Source organism: Apteryx rowi, unplaced genomic scaffold, assembly GCF_003343035.1.
Source record: "Apteryx rowi isolate R43461 unplaced genomic scaffold, aptRow1 scaffold_133, whole genome shotgun sequence".
NCBI lineage: Eukaryota > Metazoa > Chordata > Aves > Apterygiformes > Apterygidae > Apteryx > Apteryx rowi.
The window spans coordinates 505,904-524,253 of NW_020447564.1; the positions used below are offsets into that span (position 1 = coordinate 505,904).

The following is an 18,350-nucleotide window of genomic DNA, read 5'->3' on the forward strand; positions in this document are numbered from 1 at the left end:
ATGTTACAGGGTGTGTAATACACTGACTGCACCAGTACAGTGTTCAGAGAGATACTGCACTGCAAAACAGTCACCATGCAAGAGAACTCCACTTACTAGAAATGCTGCATAAGTTTTAATTTCAGGCTGCTTAATGTGGGCTAGAAGACTAAATACAGCTTGTATGTAATACTGCAAGTATTTTCTGTGTAGATTTTTCTAGCAGCAGATATTAGTCTTATTTATAAAGACCTTACATTAAAACACATTGTCTGGCACTGAATTTCACATTTGTAAATGTTTAATGAAAGTACTTCATTGTCAAGTAAATTTGTTTCTTCAACTTACTTGAAAGTCAAGATAATCTGAATTGCATAGCTATTGCTCCACCCCCTCTCCACCCATAAGCACATATAACTGATGATCAGTTTATAGCACTATTTAACAAATACTTTGTTTTTTAAAATCAGTTAATTATACAATTTGACAGACTCTATCTCCAATTACCGCATACTGCACCATATGGTATATGAATGCATTAAAGTGTTTTCAGTATCAGCTTTCAGGACGAGCTAATTTGAACTTCCCTGAGGGGTCAGGAATAAACCAGTTTTCCCAGAGATCAGTGTGAACACTGGGATAGTCCCAAGGTTTATATCTTCCATTCCAGTGAAGTAATTTTGCTTCTTGAAGAAAATGCTCTGAATAGCGAGTATCAGGACTCCAACCTGCACGGGAACATAAAAAAAATTTAGTTTTCAATAATGGAAGATGCTATGGAGTGATATTCAAAAAAAAAAAAAAGAAAGAAAAGAAAAGAAAGACACTCCCCCCCCCCCCCCCAAAAAAAAAATCCTGTGAATTTAAGTCCAAATCTAATTAGTATGGTTTATTATTAGTATAGATGACAAATTGTATGGTAATAAATAAAGTAGCTTTTTTGAACTTCATACCTTTTTTTTCCTCAATTTGAAATGTAAAATGTCAATAGTTTTAACATTTCAGCATTTTAGCACAGCTGAGGCTTAAAAAAAAATCCTAATATTCGTTTTACTAAAACAACTAAGCCATTATCCCTTTTCCAGGTAAATACTAACTCTATCTCCTGAATAACACCACCACCACCCCAGGGATCTCATATTCTTTCACTCCGTCTACCAAAAAAGTGTCTGATTGTCAGTCTTTGCCTCTATTCAGACTTTACATATATTCTTTCTCTGGTTTATGACAATATAGGTTAGTTGGTCTTTAATCATGAAACTTTGTCCTAGTATTTGTTTTTTGGGTTTTTTTTTTCCTTTTTTTAAATCCAATTAAATGACCATTACGTATTTTTCTTGCGGGAGTGCAACCATTTAGTTTACTTGACTTCTTAAGATGTTTGCATAACAATACCCATAGACATTCTGCACTATCCTGAAGAAGACAAGACTACTGTTGAGTATCAGAAGAAAAGAAATAAGCATAGATTACATGCTCTGGAGCTGAGGTATGAAGTAATGTATTGAGTTAAAGTAATGTAAAGTTCTGTATTGGAACTTTAACACCTCTCACTTTATTTAGTTCCCAAGGCAAATGTTGGAAAGTTAAACTTACCAAGATGCCTTATGTGCCACATAGGATTAATAGTAGAATGCTTCCCATAAAATACAATCAGCATTGGAGAGGTGGCCACACCTCCCCCCAGGGCGCTGCTGTACAGATTCTCCCTGCAAAGGGAAAGAGAGAAGGCAAGAAGTGTTCAAAACCTCAATCAAAGAAAAATATTTTTAGTATAAAATCAGATGATTATAAATATTCTGGCAAAATTCAAAATGAACAGACTGTTTTTTCAGTATATCCCTTTCTAATGCTGTTAAGTGCTTGTATTTTCAACTCCAGTTCCTACTGAGTAAATTGTTACTATCGAACACATATTGAGAGTCAGACTCAACGTGAAGCCAATTCATGGCACACAATATCTATAGTGTGCCATATCTATATCTATTTATAAAAGGCTGACAATGTTTACAGTAGAAAAAAGCAGCTAATATAAAGGAAGTGCTGTAAACATATTTTAACATCTGTTTGGTTTTTTTTTAAGGAAATTTATATAGTTGCCACTCTTCCATTCCCTTCATCTTCCTTCCCCAACCCCCAACTTTTAAACCTATAGGTCATCTTCAAGTCAAATCTGGCAGAGGGGCATAAGGATATAAACTAACACCTGAAGGATACTAATTTCCTACAAGTTTTGTGAAAAATCCATAGCCAGATAAAGCCAAATTACAGCAGGGAGAGGCTTTAAGAGATGGCAGCCAGCTGTCCAGCCACAAGGTGCTTAAAGCCTAGACAGTCAGTACATGGGAGAAGCTGCACCAGCTATAACACATCATGCCACCAGCCTAGCCTAACAAGGAGGAAACCTGAGAAGAATCTGAGACATGCTTAGAGGATGCAGCATAAAAAGCCATAACCTTCTCTCAAAAAAATCCAGGTTTCAACTGCTCATTAAGCAATTTGCCTCACTGTAGTTTGAAAAGCCAGCTAAAAATATATATAAAATAAATCATCTTTCTAGATACAATTTGCGGTAGTATTCATGGATGTTTTTCAAAATGCAAAAAAGCATAACAGAATATGTCATACAAGCAGAGAGAGAGAGAATAGAAGTCTGTCTTTTCATTCATATGTAGATCTTTTATGTCTTCCTCCCTTTGTTCATTTGTGAAAATAACAAGAAATGGATGTAATCCAAAAACACAAGCTGTTCAGTTTCAATTTAGCTTTACTACACTTAAGCTTAATCCTGTGCAGAGAAAGAAAGTAAATGTCAAATTTTAAATCTGGTTTTACAGTGAACTGACATCAAAAATGAATAGTGATTGTTTCACTGTTTTCATGACCTATTCATGGTCAATGCCGAAAATGCATCTTTTATGTCAATTCTGGTCCATCTATGGAGAAAGAAGTGTTTTCTGTTGGTATTTAAGAAATGTAATGTCCATTTACAGTTTGGTTGGCATTACAATAGGAGGGACCCCACACAAACACGGAAACATCCCTTCCTCTCTAAAGCAGCTTCAGGAAGGGAAGAGCGTAGGTAGCATGATCCCAAAGAGGTCAGTCACCCAAAACAGGAACCATGTGTTCCCAGTGTCGCTCAGGATTATGTGTGGCTTGTGATTAAGCACAAGACTAAAATTCCAGGTGATCATTTTACGTTACACGATTGGTCAAATTTAAGCAGATAGAAATTCTGGAACATGAGTTTCTTCGCTTTATGATCTCTCAATGAAAGATTGTTTAGAGTTACTAACTTTTAAGAATTTCAAAAAAAAAAAACCCCAAAAACAGAAAATTAGGTTGTAAACTGAGTTCTAAAAGTAATATTAAAGTGCAAAGCTAGATGTCTATACATACTCCACATTTCTTTGCATCCACTTTTCCAACTGCTTCGTAATTCGTTGATGCTTCCATTCAGTAATGTTAGCAACAAATACTCCAGGATTAAAGGAGCAGGTGCTAGGGCTGATGCCAAGGTCTCTAATTACTTGCTTTCTGTAGTCCAGAAATCCCATGTATGTGTTCTTGAAAGAAAGAAAATTAAAATATTTATCCCCTCTTAGTATCTATACAGATATGAGTAGATGCATCTACATACCACTCATACACAGAGACTAAACATGAGCTCCCAAAACTGAGTTTTTGGATGATGATTACCTGTCTTGATTTCCATACAAGACACAAGGCTGAAAGACAGGACACTCCAAGCTACGGAATTACTTTTTCCACAATATTGCTCCATGAGAGTTCTACAGGGCTTTTTCCTCACCACATTTTTGTCTTTCTGTAGCTTACTCTAAATGATGTAGCACCACACTTGTACAGTGTAATGGTACAGGAACTCAGTGACAATTCTGGGGAATTCAACTCAGGAATTAGCCTTCAAACACTATTTTCCTGAGCTTCACTCCAAATTTCACAGAATCACAGAATGGTTGAGGTTGGAAGGGACCTCTGGAGATCATCTAGTCCAACCCCCCTGCTCAAGCAGGGTCACCTAGAGCACATTGCACAGGATTGCGTCCAGGCGTGTTTTGAATATCTCCAGAGAAGGAGACTCCACAACCTCTCTGGGCAACCTGTTCCAGTGCTCTGTCACCCTCACTGTGAAGAAGTTTTTCCTCATGTTCAGATGGAACTTCCTGTGTTTCAGTTTGTGCCCGTTGCCTCGCGTCCTTCGCTGGGCACCACTGAAAAGAGTCTGGTCCCATCCTCTCTACATCCTCCCTTTAGATACTTGTACACATTGATAAGATCCCCCCTCAGCCTTCTCCAGGCTGAACAGGCCCAGCTCTCTCAGTCTTTCCTCATAAGAGAGATGCTCCAGTCCCTTAATCATCTTAGTAGCCCTCTGCTGGACTTGCTCCAGTAGCTCCATGTCTCTCTTGTACTCCAGATGCAGCCTCACCAGGGCTGAGTAGAGGGGGAAGATCACCTCCCTTGACCTGCTGGCAACACTCTTCCTAATGCAACCCAGGATACCACTGGCCTTCTTGGCCGCAAGGGCACATTGCTGCCTCATGGTCAACCTGCTGTCCACCAGGACCCCCAGGTCCTTCTCCTCAGAGCTGCTTTCCAGCAGGTCAGCCCCCAGCCTGTACTGGTGCATGGGGTTATTCCTCCCTAGGTGAAGGACTTTGCACTTGCCTTTGTTGAACTTCATGGGGTTTCTCTCTGCCCATCTCTCCAGCCTGTCCAGGTCTCTCTGAATGGCAGCACAGCCCTCTGGTGTATCCGCCACTCCTCCCAGTTTTGTATCGTCAGCAAACTTGCTGAGGGTGCACTCTGTCCCTTCATCCAGGTCACTGATGAAGAGGTTGAACAAGACTGGACCCAGTATTGTGACCCCTGGGGGACACCGCTAGCTACAGGCCTCCAACTAGACTTTGCACCATGGAGCACAATCCTCTGAGCTCTACCTTTCAGTCAGTTCTCAATCCACTTCACTGTCTGCTCATCTATCCCGCGCCTCCTGAGCTTGCCTATGAGGATGTTACGGGAGACAGCGCCAAAAGCCTTACTGAAGTCAAGGTAGACAACATCTACTGCTCCCCCCTCATCTACCCAGCTAGTCATCCCATCACAGAAGGCTATCAGGTTCATTAAGCATGATTTCCCCTTGGTGAATCCATGCTGACTACTCCTGATCACCTTCTTATCCTTCACATGCTTAGAGATGGCATCCAGAATGAGCTGTTCCATCATTTTTCCAGGGATCGAGGTGAAGCTGACTGGCCTGTAGTTCCCTATTAATTTGACTCACACAATATCATGCGTTGTCTTCATTAGATATTGCATAAGTGTTCGTGATCCACTGACAGCAAAATGGATTTAGTAAAATACCAAACATAATGTAGTAGAATCTAAAGAGCAATCAAGCTTTAAACTATCACAGGAAACAATTCTGCATAGCACAGTATTATTACAGAATTATTAGAGAAAGTTGTTCTTCTCAATTACCTGTAAAACTATTATGTATTTATCCAAAAAAGTTAAACTTTTCACTTTGGAGAAAATGTGTAAAATTGTGTTACATTTGTGGGTAAATATATTCACGATTAGGATTTCAAAATGATGTCTTACCTGCATCCCTACACTTCTAACCATTTCATGTGTAGAAGGCAGATCACAGTCATCTGAGAAAGCTGCAGCATGTCCAGGAGCTAACTTAGTATCGTAGAGTTCTTGGATGTCACCTGATTACAGAAAGGTCAAAAGCATAAGAACAAACCTGCTTCACTGCTACACACTGGTTAGGATAACTTCTGCTCTCATATGTTACTTACAAACCTACCAATTTTAGGGGATAGCCTAGATGTTAACGAAGGCTGAATTTTGCTACATAGCACAATTTTCATATTTGAGTCCTATAAATGGATGTCTAAGTTCTATCTTTAGATATTATCATCAGTATTTAATGCATCCATGTTCTAGACTGAATGCCCAAAATCAGCTAAAGCGAAAGCTGATTACACTGGTAAGCAGCCTGGATGCACAGTTATGCATTCATAGAGTTCACCTTTGGAGAAGGAGGGCACGGGCAATTTTTCTCAACCTCCTCAGCCTCTCAAAAACACCACTATTGTCTCCTGCACAGACCAGATTTTTCCTGATGCTGTTGTGCCTATACCTCCTAGCAAGATACCTGGATTCCCAGCACTGACAGATGAGCACTGGCCAGTTGAAACATTCCTGTCACACTTGACCATACCCTTCCAGCTTGGCAGGCCACTCAGCTCCTTTCTGATGCAGGGAGATACATAACACATGCCATCTTCCTCATCATCTGACTAGCACATACCCATGAGGTGACAAAATTTCTGGGTATGTGGGAAGTACAGTGGTGGCACTGTGCTGCTACAGTAACTAAGGAACTCTGCAGCCATGATCACTGCTCTTCCCTGCCTTGCTGCTGGCCATGGGTCGCAAGTAAGATTAATTATCTTGGAAGGCAACATATGGCTCATGAGCATGAGTTGAGCACTGCCATAGCTAGACCACAATAAAGTAAAGCTGCTATCACTGGAAAACCTCAATAAAGGACTAGTAACTGGAAACATTTCCCATACTGCAAATACTGGAAATGCCATTTCTGAAATAAGCAGAGAATATTTAATCATCCGCTCACCCGCTCACTGAAAAACTTGGGATAGGATTCATGTCCCACCAAAAAAACAGAATTTGAATTAATGGGACACTTACTTATAGTTCAAGATTCACATGCCTTAATAAGCATTTCCTCCTGATTCTAAACAGCTTCTGCTTTTCAAAATATAAATTACAAGAAAAGAAAAAAAATCAAACAAAAATTCTGGAATTCAGTATGTTTATTCTCACTGCTTTGCAAAAAGCAATTGACCAAAAAAAAAACAGTCCCAGAGTTAAAATCTGAAAACCACATTCACTCCTTACCCTGTCAAAACTCCCATTCACTTCCACAGGCATCTGATAGAGAGCAGTCTTGTGTTACAGTTAAGACACGGGGAGCCACTGCCAAAACAGAGGCTCCCTCCCTTTGCCTCTACCGTCCTAGGCCCAGCTTCATTCCCTTCTGCTAGGCCCTATGGCAGCATGGCCCAAGGGTGAGCTTGGTTAGGCTGGCTGAAGCAAAGAGGGGGAAAAAAAAAAGTTTTTTTTTTTTTTTTTTTGCATAGCTCGTTTTCTGCCAGGTCAACCAGCTGAATCAGCTTTATTCTGCAGCTGCCCGACTGCTAGCTATGACACAAGAGAAGTAACAGGAGCTGCCTGGGGACCGGAGAGACCACTTCCGTAGGCAGCAGCCTGCCCTTAGCACTAATGTGAAACTGCACCTTTAGCCTGCGGTTCCACAAATGCTATTGACTGATATAAGCTGACACCCCCAAAGAACGAGAAAGCCCCACTTCTCCTCTGCTCCCAGCCACCCGTTTCTTTTGTGCTGAAACACTGATTTGAATCCTACCAGGGAACTAATGTGGATCAAAAGTAATCATATTTCTAGTGAATGTCTGTGCAGGAGGAGGGATGCTGGGGGTGAGCTTAAAGTGTTCGTGAAATCACAGTGTAAGTAAAGACTTTAAGAACTTTTTATAAGACTTAAATATTGCTGTTACCCATTGCTGACAGACAGAATAACAAAAGCAAAAAGCCAAGGTGACCACTGGAAATATACATGTATAAATGAAATCCATTTTATTCTTCCCCAAAAGCTTAATGTTGAAGAAACTGTATTATGAAGTTTATTGTAAATGAAAATAAGACAGAGCAGATTAATCAAATTTTATAAAGCAGACAACAGCAGTCCCTTTAAGTGCAGATGTTCTGAAATCTGCCACTAAAGAGATGAAACTATGGAAAGCTGCAGAGAAGTGGTGGAAAACAAAATAAAACTTTTCTCCAGTGTAAGTTCACTGATCTTAATGTTCTTAAGCAAAGATTGATTAGGCCAAAAAGTTTATTGTACTTATCCTCATTCCTTATCAAGGCAAATTTTCATTGGAATCTCACTTTAATGTTTAACAAGCATATGTAAAATGTTTTTGTTTGTCATGGTTAAAAGATGTTGTAAAAGCAAAAGCAAAACAGAAATGAGCTGAAGTAAAGAAAAATGATAAGGCAAGGGAAGACAACAGCTCTCCAGAGAAATAGCAAAATACACTAAGAAAGGAAGCTGAGGAGGAAAAAAAAAAAGGAAAGAAATTCATCTTCAAAAAATGGCTGTGCCTCTAATTAGATTTCTTTCTATGGAAACAAAAGGATTTTTTAGGATTTGAATGTCTTCTGACTGCTCTCACTTGCGTAGGGAACTCTGAAAACGTTGATGGGAATTCTGCAAGTTGCTATGGAGTCTGAGCTGAAGATGCTCAAAATCACACTTTCAGGATTCAGAATTTTAACTCTTTTATTTGAATAAACTCCTCTTGCTCTCAAGAATAAATACCTATTCTGGATAAGGCACTACTAGCATTTGTAGGAGTTCAAATGCTAACAGGAAAGCCAAGTCATGCATTTAATGATAAATAGCCTCTTAGTAAAACCTATTATATCTCTCAGCAATTGACCAAATTCAATTACAATGAAAACCTATACATGTCATTTTGATCAAAATCAAACATCTAAAAGATATCTGGAGACAAAATGTTCTTCAGACTTCCCTTTAAACAAACAAACAAACAAACAAACAGATAATTCATAGTTTTCCGGAGTGCAACATTCCTAACAATTTCCTCAGTTTCCATTATATCTCATATTTCCAGGCAACTGTAAACTGTTTCACTTTTATTTTAATTCTGCTGGAAACTGTTTTTCAGATGACATCTTACCTTGCACAATGACATCATCATCCAAGTATATGACTTTCTCATGTTTCTGAATAAGCAAGGGGAGATAAAATCGAACAAAGTTCAGCTATAAAGCAAAAAAAAAAAAAAAGGTAAGGACTAAATGACAAAAGTTTGATGCACTAGTCTCAAGCTTCTTCTGTCACTGTTAACATACAGTTTTGGTTTCTCTCTTCATTGAGCGCTAGCCAACTATCATTTGCTTCCTCCCTCCACAGTTTACCAGTATCTCGATCCCATTACTATTCCCTATTTTATTTACTATGACCCTAACTTTACAATTGCTTTTTACAACGTACTTCATACAAAAAACTTCAAAATGAACACAGCAATCATTCCACTCTAGAGGAATGATTTGACTGGTGGCACAGAGGTGGAATAGTGATGTCTGCAATAACAATAAAGAATATAGCAGAGGGAAAAGAGACTAAGAACATACGAACAATCACACTGATTCAGACCGTTTTACCCAGTACCTGTCTTCAACAGTGGTCCTTAGCAGATGCTCAGAGAAAATTAAGAACAGAGGAAGCATGTAGAAAAGTTGCTTCAAGTACTCTCCTAGTTTTCAGATATTTTCAAGCTCAGGGGATTTCTTGAACCAGATGTGGTCTGACTGGATAAAAACCTCAGTCCCCACCGAATCCAGGTACATTTTTTACATTCACAGGATCTTTCAGCAAGGAGCTCTACAGGTTTAGCACTCATCGCATGAAAAACATGCAACATGTCTTGATTGTTCTGACTGTGACTCCTACTATTTTAATTTAATGGCTGTTAGTTCTTGTATTGGAAGAGACAGTGAGCAATCATCCCCTATTCACATCTCTATGCCATTCAATTTTGTAGACCTCTTATTTTCTGGGCTTGAAATCACATTTCCAGGCTGAAAAGTTTTAACCCACTCAGTCATTCCTTGTATGGAATATTTTCCATATATTTGATATGTAGAAGTTTAGAAAAGGGCAATGAATGTAAACTTTCTTAACAGATTTGAGCCTTTTCCAGGAGTACTATATCCTTTTGAGGTGAGGAGACTAAAACTGCACATAGTATTCAGGGCAGTGGCAAACCATGGATTCATATTGTGGCATAATGACGTTCTCTTTTTGGTTCTCACTTCTATTCCTAATAATTTCTGACACGTGATTTGCCTTTTTCTGTTCTCTACTGCAGCTTCCTTGAATGCTGGAAGTCCTTGATTCTGTCAGTACACCGTGATTACAGACAGCCAACAATATTTACATCAGTCTTTACCCTCTGAATGAAGCCTAGAGATCAGCAGGATGCAGCCAGCTCAGCATCATGGAGGCACAAAGAACATTTCTAGATCTTTCCTCCGATAAATTGTGAATATACTCTTAAAGTTACACTACATTTAAAACACCAAGTTTATGCTACCAAATAGCATAAGGTATTACCAACCAGAGGTTCCCAACCAGACAGACAAGTTGCAAGGAGCTTGTTACAATGTACTTTTCCTTTTTGAGTGAGGGCTCAGCATTTAGAACTGATATGGCTTCTCTGGGGTCACACCTCTCCTCTACAATGGAATAGAGATCTAGGACATTTTAAAGCCTGTAATGAGCATTAAAACCCTGTAAAGTTGTTATGAGGTGTTTGTTTACTCACAGGCTGCAGTAGCTCAGGGCGCGATGCGTCTTGTCTGATTTTTCCTTTTAGTACCATCGGGTTGAATTCCACAATCTTAAATTTTATTTCTTTCAATTTAGAATTTTCAATCCATTTTCTGTGATGGACAAGAAGCAAGGAAAGAATATTACAGAGTGTGGCAAGTACTTCTAATATTAAATTCATGGACTCATAAGAGAATAATAGACCTTGGAAGCTCACTTGATCTATCCCACCCCAAAACAGAATCTATTACATCTACAGCTATTGCACACAGACATTCGTTTAAGATGTTCCTTAAAAAAAAAAAAACTGCCCAAAACAGAGATTCCACATATTGCCCAACCCATCCTTCACCATCCCTAACATTAAATACTATTTTCCTAACCTTTCTTGCTATAACTAAAGACCATTTTCTTCTTATCCTATCTGCTGTACAGAAAGCTTTCTCTCTTTTGCACAGATTTTTACGTCCTTGAAGACGATTGCCAAATCACCTCTAAACTTTATTTCCTTTAGACTAAACAAACTAAATTCTTTCAATATTTTTTCACAAATTTCTTCACATCGTTTGTTGCTCTCCTCTGTCCTCTCTTCTCAATCTTACCTGAAGTAAGACACACGAAACTAAATGCCACGCTTTTGCTGATGTGCTAATCATGTCAAGAAGATTAGAAAAAATTTCCTCAGATCTACGTTCACATGCATAGCCCACTATGATGTTTGCCTTTTTTGCATCAATGTAGTCAGTTCTGTAGTCAGTCATAATTCCATAGTTTTCCAAAGAATTGTTACTGAACTCATTCTTCACCCTGAGCCAATACAATCAGCTATTCCTACCTACAGTTATTGCCTTGACATTATCCCTACTGAATTTCATCACTTTTTACATGTAATTTTTCCAACTCATCATGAATGGTTTGTTTTCAGCTCTTATCCTGTTCTTCAATATACCTGCACTCTCTCCCAGCTTCAGGCCAACTGCAGATTCACAGAGCATATTCTCCACTCCGTCATCCAGGTAATTAATGAACTACACTGGAGAAGCTCCCTGTGGAACCCCACTCATTACATCCTTTCATTTTGACACTGAAACTGTGGGTACAAGGCCTATATAAGTGCAGTAAGTCAGAGGTGAGAACTCCTCAGGAAGCCAGACTCTCTGCTTTCATTTTGATTCACACCCTCAGTCTCTCATTCACACTCTTTCAGACTATATTTGCAAATTTTAACACTCAAAGATGTTTTCATTACGAGCAACTTTGAGCCTCTATTTATAACTATTTGTACCACTCCCTCTTCCCTGGGATTACTTTAGACAGAAGGCTTTTCTGCTCCTAAGTTTAAGGCACAACCCCAGGTGAGGAATAAGTGCAGAGCCACAAAGCAGGACTGTGACAAAAAAGCTTGTATACACCATCATCCTACTACAGGCTTTCTCTTCTGCAGCTGAACTACAGACAGCAGGTGGGCATAGGTTTGGACATGGTCTGGCTATTTCATGCCCCTTTACACCAGTCAGTGCCTCAAGTAGGGCAAAAAGGTCCCTTTTCCTACACATAGGGGACCCTGGGGATGGCTATCGATATCACTACTTAAACAAAAAGGAGAAATGTTTTCCTGAAAAATCCTCTGAAGTCTGTATGCCTATGCTAAGGAGAACAACAACCCGGTCCTAACTACAGCAGGAGATAACCGTGGTATATACCGAATATGTGGGATGGTATTCTTCAGCCCAACTACATAGAACAAAACATTTGCCTCGGTGTTGCTGTAGATGCTACTGATCGCTGCTATAGCTGCGCCCATTCTGCCTGCAGCAGCGCAGATTACGACCGGAATTTCTTCTTCCATTTCCTCAGGACTCTCCAAATCAACTATAAGCAACATAACTACACGTTATTATAGAGAATTAAGCATCTTTTTATATGATATATGAATATGGGTCATATGAATGAGTATGAAGTTCCATAAGCAGTGGAACCATATCACAACCACCCCATTTCCTTACCACATTCAATACGTATCCCCACCTGGAAAGACACACAGCATGAGCTGTAGCTAATCCAGAACCACAGGCAGGTTGACTGGACAGTTGAATGCCTCCAAACAGAATACATAACAACTGAGTTCTCTGAATGTTTTCCTCAGCAGGGGCGACAATTCAGTCTGTCCTCCATTTAGCTGCTTATTCACATTAAACCTATAGGAGTGTCAATAGCTGTGAGACTTCTACTTCTCAGTCAGTTATATTTAGTTTAAACTGAACAACAGGTTCCAAAGCTGTCAAGGGAAAGAAGTAAGTGGAGAACATAGTGCAACTGCATGAGCTTCACTTCTTTGGGAAGCAGGCCAGAAAGGAATAGTGCAAAATTTTCTACTAGCCGGAAGCTGCTAATGATTAAAAAAAAAAAAAACCCTCTAGAAACAGTACTGGTAACAGTTCACATTAATGCTAAGGAAGATTTTTCCCCTAACAGTGATCAAAATATAGAACTTGCATGGATAGATCTATACTGGTTGAAGCATATGACCGTTAACCTCGTAAGAGCCACAAGAAAACTATAATGGAATAAAAATTGTTTATACCAAATTTTGTTTCTCTTGGGAGCAGAGAATAGGCTATTAATATAACATTGCATACTAGTCCAACTGTTTCAACTCTAACAGGTTTCTGTTACTATAAATGTTCCAGCAAAAACTTCTGCTGTAGATTATGTTGAGGTTTGACGATTTATCTGAAAAGAACTGGTAGGCCAATCATATTCCCAAAGGGGCAAGTTCTGATCAATTTTTGTTATCACTTGGAAACTCCATTAGTGTTCAGCACAAATAAGGATATACACAGCTTCCATTATGTCAGCGACAGCTGAATAAAAATTTGAATCAGAATGGCACTTCTTAGTCATTACAATGACTATTCTAACCAAGGAATTTGGAAACAAAAAGTTCTGCATCGCAGTCCATTTGCAACGGCATAAGTAACCCAGCTACTGCTGGGCAAACATGAAGAAAAAACACTGCTCAGATGAAGCAATAAGGAATATAGCACAAGAACATAAATGAAACAGAAGTTAATTACCTGTTTCATTCTTTAATGAAGATGGCACCTTGTGAACTTTGTTATACAGAATGGCACACACAGTTAAAACAAGAAGTAACAGTAAGATCTGGTTAACTGAAACAAAAGGGAGAATTTATTAACAGTCTGTATAAAAGCTGAGTACTAACTGCCCCGAAACCTGTATTTTTATAAGTATGCAGCCGGTATATACCATATTCTGTATTTACTGTTTTTTATCAGATTCTCCTTTCTCTTGCTATTTGATCAAACTTAAAAAATGTAAAACTCTTGTAAGATATATTTAGAAACATAACAGTATCTCTCCCCTGTTGCAATTATTTCTAAATATCTATATTTCATGGATCATTGGCTCGCTAAATCACTAAGCACCCGATACATAAGGGCTATCCATACTAGGAAATTTACATGTTTGTGAATATTATTAGGAGCCTGGCACTTTCTTTTCTTGGCTACTTTGTTGTTTGTTTATCACCATGAGACTTCAAGAATTATTTTTACCTAGCTGTCTCTGTCTCCCACACTTCCTTGATAAATCTTCAAACACTAAAAAAATTGTAGCTGATTTCAACATTCAGATCTTCAATGTGTATTTGAGGAAAATTCTAAAAGTACTACAAAAATAAACCCAGCATGCCACTGAAAGTAGGTATGTTCCAAAATACTTGAAAACACATACACATTTTGACACAAGTGCTTTAATTAGCAAAATCAAAACATGCAAAAAGGCAAGACCTTACTGTATATTACGATTTGCAGTTCCTACCAGACTCTGTTGTACAAGCTTAAGTCAAACAAGAGTATGTACCAGGACAGCTCAGAGAGCAGGACAGGTAAGGAATACATTACCATCATCGTCAGTTACTGTAGTGCTTTGGTTCTGACTACTTTGTTACTTTTACACCATCATAAACACATGTAAAGTGTGCAAAAGAACAAAGGGACAAAGTTTTGAACTATTTTACTCAAAAGGACAAATTAGCCAGACATGGGCATGAGAACAAATTGAAATTGGTACATATGCATCACTGAGCCTACACTGATGTGAATCAGCTGAGGAACCAGGCATTAACCTCAGTGAAGATTTGGGTGCATAACTGAAGGCACAGACTGGTCCATTTTCAGTCACTGATCCTGGCAGCTGAGGGGAACCCCAAATTCCTTTGGGCTACATCTGAAACGCGAGTATCAACAGTATTAACTTGCAGAATTCTGCAAAAACGCAGGTTCAGCGCTCTTAGGCACAACCCCATGGGCAACTGGTAGTTAACTGCACTCCTGAAGGGAAATTTCAGGATGCCGTTACGTAGATACAGGGATGGATAACCGTGTCAAGTGGGAAGCAAGGCTTTTGTGATACTACTGAATGGAAGTTAAGGACCAAATGTTCCCCCTCAGAGTGGTAATAACAGAATGAGATAACCTATGGAACGAGTCAGTAATAACTAAAACAGAGGTGTTAGCCAACAAAGCAAACATCCATCCATATGCCTCATGCAGTAAAGCAGTGAATAATCTTAAATTAATGAGCTTTGCAGCCATACTTATCTGACCTGGTTAACAAGAAAAGGCTTATTGGTATATTAGTGTGAAGCATAATTTTGCAGAACTAGAGCTATAAATTTGCATGCAACTATTACAGAAGTTTTAAGAGAAATTGCATACGACATCTACGTCCTGTTTCAAAAATATATGAGCCCAATCAGTATTTGAAATGTTTTTAATCTTTCTTACTTTTCTTCAAAAGAGCCATGTGTTCTTTTGGATAAGAACTGTGATCTATGATAAAAAGAAAAAAAAAAGGGAAGGGAGGAGAGAAAAATTATGAATATCAGCAGTGAACACTAGTTCGTTATTTTAGGGACATGCTTTTGTATCATGAAATTTTACTGTTGAACTGGTAAAAGTAAAACCAAACTCTATCTTTGTAAATAATTTTCTTGGAACAAATAACTCTAATATTCCAGATCACAGCCATTATATATTTTAATTTAAGCTGCTTAATAGGTTGAAATGATCAGCATTTTAATAAATTCAGTACAATCATCAACATCAGTAATAACTAAGATTTTTTTTTAAATACATTTTAAAACAATGTACAAAGAAATATTTACAAACTGCATCTGTGGGCATTTTAATATGTTTACATTTATCTCTGATCTCCCCTAAACCATAAAAACAATCACAAATGCTACATCTCATGCTGGGATATTCAAAAACCCTACATTAGAGCAGTGTCTTTCAGGCTGTAAGAAAATTACAGAGCAATAGCAAAAAGATTTTCTAACAGCAGCATCCTTCTAATAATAGTAGCAGTAAGAGGAGAGTTTGTGTAAAGTGGCTAGTATTTAAGCACATTATTTGTGATGCTGATGAAAACTAGGTAGCCTTCCCTACAACTGTACTTCTAAACAAGGCCTTAGAGTGACTGGGACTTTATGCCTTAGAGGAAAGAACATAATACCTAAAATACAGAATTATGGAAAACCACAACATGTACTTGAATTCTGGAAGCACACATTAATGTTTCCCTTTTGCTCTTTGGCACCACAAATCTAAAAAAAACCTGACTATGAACTTGTTCCAAAATCAAGGATTCAGCTGATTGCACAAGTGCCACCAATGGGTCACATGGCTGTTGTGTTGCATCATTACTAGCAATCGAAATAGTCCCTCATCTTTAAAGATAATTTTATCAGAAATGCAAAACGGAAGATGGAAGATGCAAACATTTGGATCAGAAAGGGATTCTCAGACTGATCCAGCTGCAAATGCTCCCACAGCTGTGTTCTTGTTTACCTGAGACAAGACCATGGCCCTTCTCTTGCCCCAAACCTCCCTGGTTAAACCCTGTTTGCAGCTTTAGCCAGTCCACATTCCTCACTGTTCCTCCAGCAGAGTAAGACTCTGCTGCAAATCCTTTTTTCTTGCCTCTGTACTGCAGCAATGGCAGCAACTCGCAGTTGGGAACACAGTTTGTTTCAGCAGAATTTCTTTGACATTCTCGCCTTCACAAGCTTCAAAAAACTAAGAAGCTGTACTGAAACAGCAGGAAAAGCTAGAGAAACTTGCAAGAAGTTAATGAAAAAAACAACTTTTTTTTTCCAGGGGGAGGGGAACTGTGTGGTCTACCCTTCCATTATCGTAGATGTGTGTTGCTACCATTTTTTCCTGTGTTTCCATACATACAGATAAGGATATATTACCAATTCTATGCATATGTAAGGTTTATTCCGATTCCTTGAGAAGGAATCAGTAAGAGTGGAGCAGCAAGAATTCTTGAAAGTTGAGTCACGAAAAATGCCTCAGTCTCATTGGTTAATGCTGAAATTGAGGGAGCATCCTAAATTAGCCTCTACTTTGACTACAAAGTTAAATGTTAATAAAAATATAACAGAGCTAAGACATGACTTTGTTTACAAAGCATTTATATTTGCATATATTTAAGTGTCCCCCAAAATGACTAAATCATAGTGAGAAGGAGAATATTTTTGAGAGAAGTCGTTCTCACATCTGCAGTACTTATCTACATTCCAATATCTCCTTCTCTTCATGTGGCATTAGTTTGCATAAATAGGAAATCAGGGTATCAGTGAAAAGAACTTTCCGTTTCAAAAATCCTTCTCTCATGCTGCGTATAAGTATTGTCTTCTTAGCCGTTTAAAAAGGTACTCATTTAGATAACAAAAGAGACAACAGAAACCCCTATACTCTTGGCGTAATCTTCTAACCTCACTTAAGCTAAACAACAATCTCCACTTATTTCAGTTGGGCTGACTACAGTCTTTTAGTTAACATTTGTAATGATAACCACAAGTAAAACTGATGGTCACTGCAAGAGGTAACTTGGCTGGGCAGAGCTTCAAGATATTTTCACAGATGATTAAATCAACATAAATTACACCACGTTTTAAAGTTTAAAATCCAAACCCAGAAAGACTCTCATACAGTAAAACTTTAAGTTCTAAAACTCCAAAGCTCCTAAGTCTCAGTAGATCAGATTGATTACTCATTGATTTTTAGAGAAAGAGGGGAATATTTGTTCCTCTGCAAATATTTCCCTCTTTTTTCCTGAATTTAGACATCAGTTCCTGGAACTTGGCAGTCCCTAACTCAGTTGCCAAATCCTGTAACAAAATGCAGAAGGCTGCAGAAGGGAAAGTTCAGGAACAGTGACACTACTGCTCAGATATTTCCTGCTTAATTAGTCTTTTTACCTCTTCAAGGCAGCACAGTATTCGGGACTTCTCTCTCCTGAAGAGCTGTAGAGCTATTTACTTGGATCCTAGACAGGCCACAGCTGTAAGCAGTCTTGCCAAAGCTTCCTTGCCCATCGTCCTCCTTTAAAGCACCCTGCGCAAGGGCCTTACTGGACACAGTAACACTTTAAAAATTCAGTTCCTTTTTCAAACTCTTCAAAGTTTATTTTGGAGTTGTGCTGGTCTTCTTTTCTTTCTCTGCTGGTTTCTTTCCTTTCTCTGCTGCTGAGGAACAGTTTGGAGTCCAGACACTGCACTGAAGAAATGAGAGCCCATAAACCACTTCCAGATGTGCTGAATGATGATGCGGCCCTAGATCTGGCAAACTGGCCTTAGAGCTTCATCTAGCAGATTGCAAACAAATCCCATAAGAAAAAAAAGTCTTAGGGGGCTTGGGGAAGGAAACAGAAACAAACTGTTCCAAAAGTTACTTCAACAACCTACTTGCAGGTTACATTTCTAGTCATTATTTATGGTAAATGTGAACAGATAACCAGTGTTTAAGTGCCAGACAACAACATGCATTAAGTCCAA

The 18,350-nt window shown here is 38.7% G+C and overlaps 1 protein-coding gene across 2 annotated transcripts; it reads right to left on the bottom strand.

Annotated features, from left to right (window-relative positions):
- Positions 1–396: 396 nt before the first annotated feature.
- On the bottom strand, positions 397–18,146 carry GLT8D2 (glycosyltransferase 8 domain containing 2). Of its 2 annotated transcripts, XM_026056825.1 has the most exons (10): positions 17,775–18,146; positions 15,292–15,336; positions 13,558–13,653; positions 12,184–12,352; positions 10,476–10,593; positions 8,826–8,910; positions 5,608–5,720; positions 3,382–3,548; positions 1,576–1,688; positions 397–707 (listed from the first exon to the last, which is right to left on the bottom strand). In XM_026056825.1, the coding sequence occupies exons 2-10, from the start codon at positions 15,308–15,310 to the stop codon at positions 535–537; spliced, it is 1,053 nt and encodes a 350-aa protein (XP_025912610.1). In that variant the 5' UTR covers positions 15,311–15,336; positions 17,775–18,146; the 3' UTR covers positions 397–534. The 2 variants fall into 2 exon arrangements, with proteins under 2 accessions (XP_025912610.1, XP_025912611.1); XM_026056826.1 differs by lacking the exon at positions 17,775–18,146 and having other exon boundaries at positions 15,292–15,337.
- Between the last annotated feature and the right edge of the window lie 204 nt (positions 18,147–18,350).

Coding starts and splice junctions, on each gene's coding strand:
- GLT8D2 (XM_026056825.1), bottom strand. Junction 10,594..12,183: donor AATACCATCCCACATATTCG/GTATATACCACG, acceptor TGTCCATCACAG/AAAATGGATTGAAAATTCTA. Junction 708..1,575: donor GTGGCACATAAGGCATCTTG/GTAAGTTTAACT, acceptor GTTCCCGTGCAG/GTTGGAGTCCTGATACTCGC.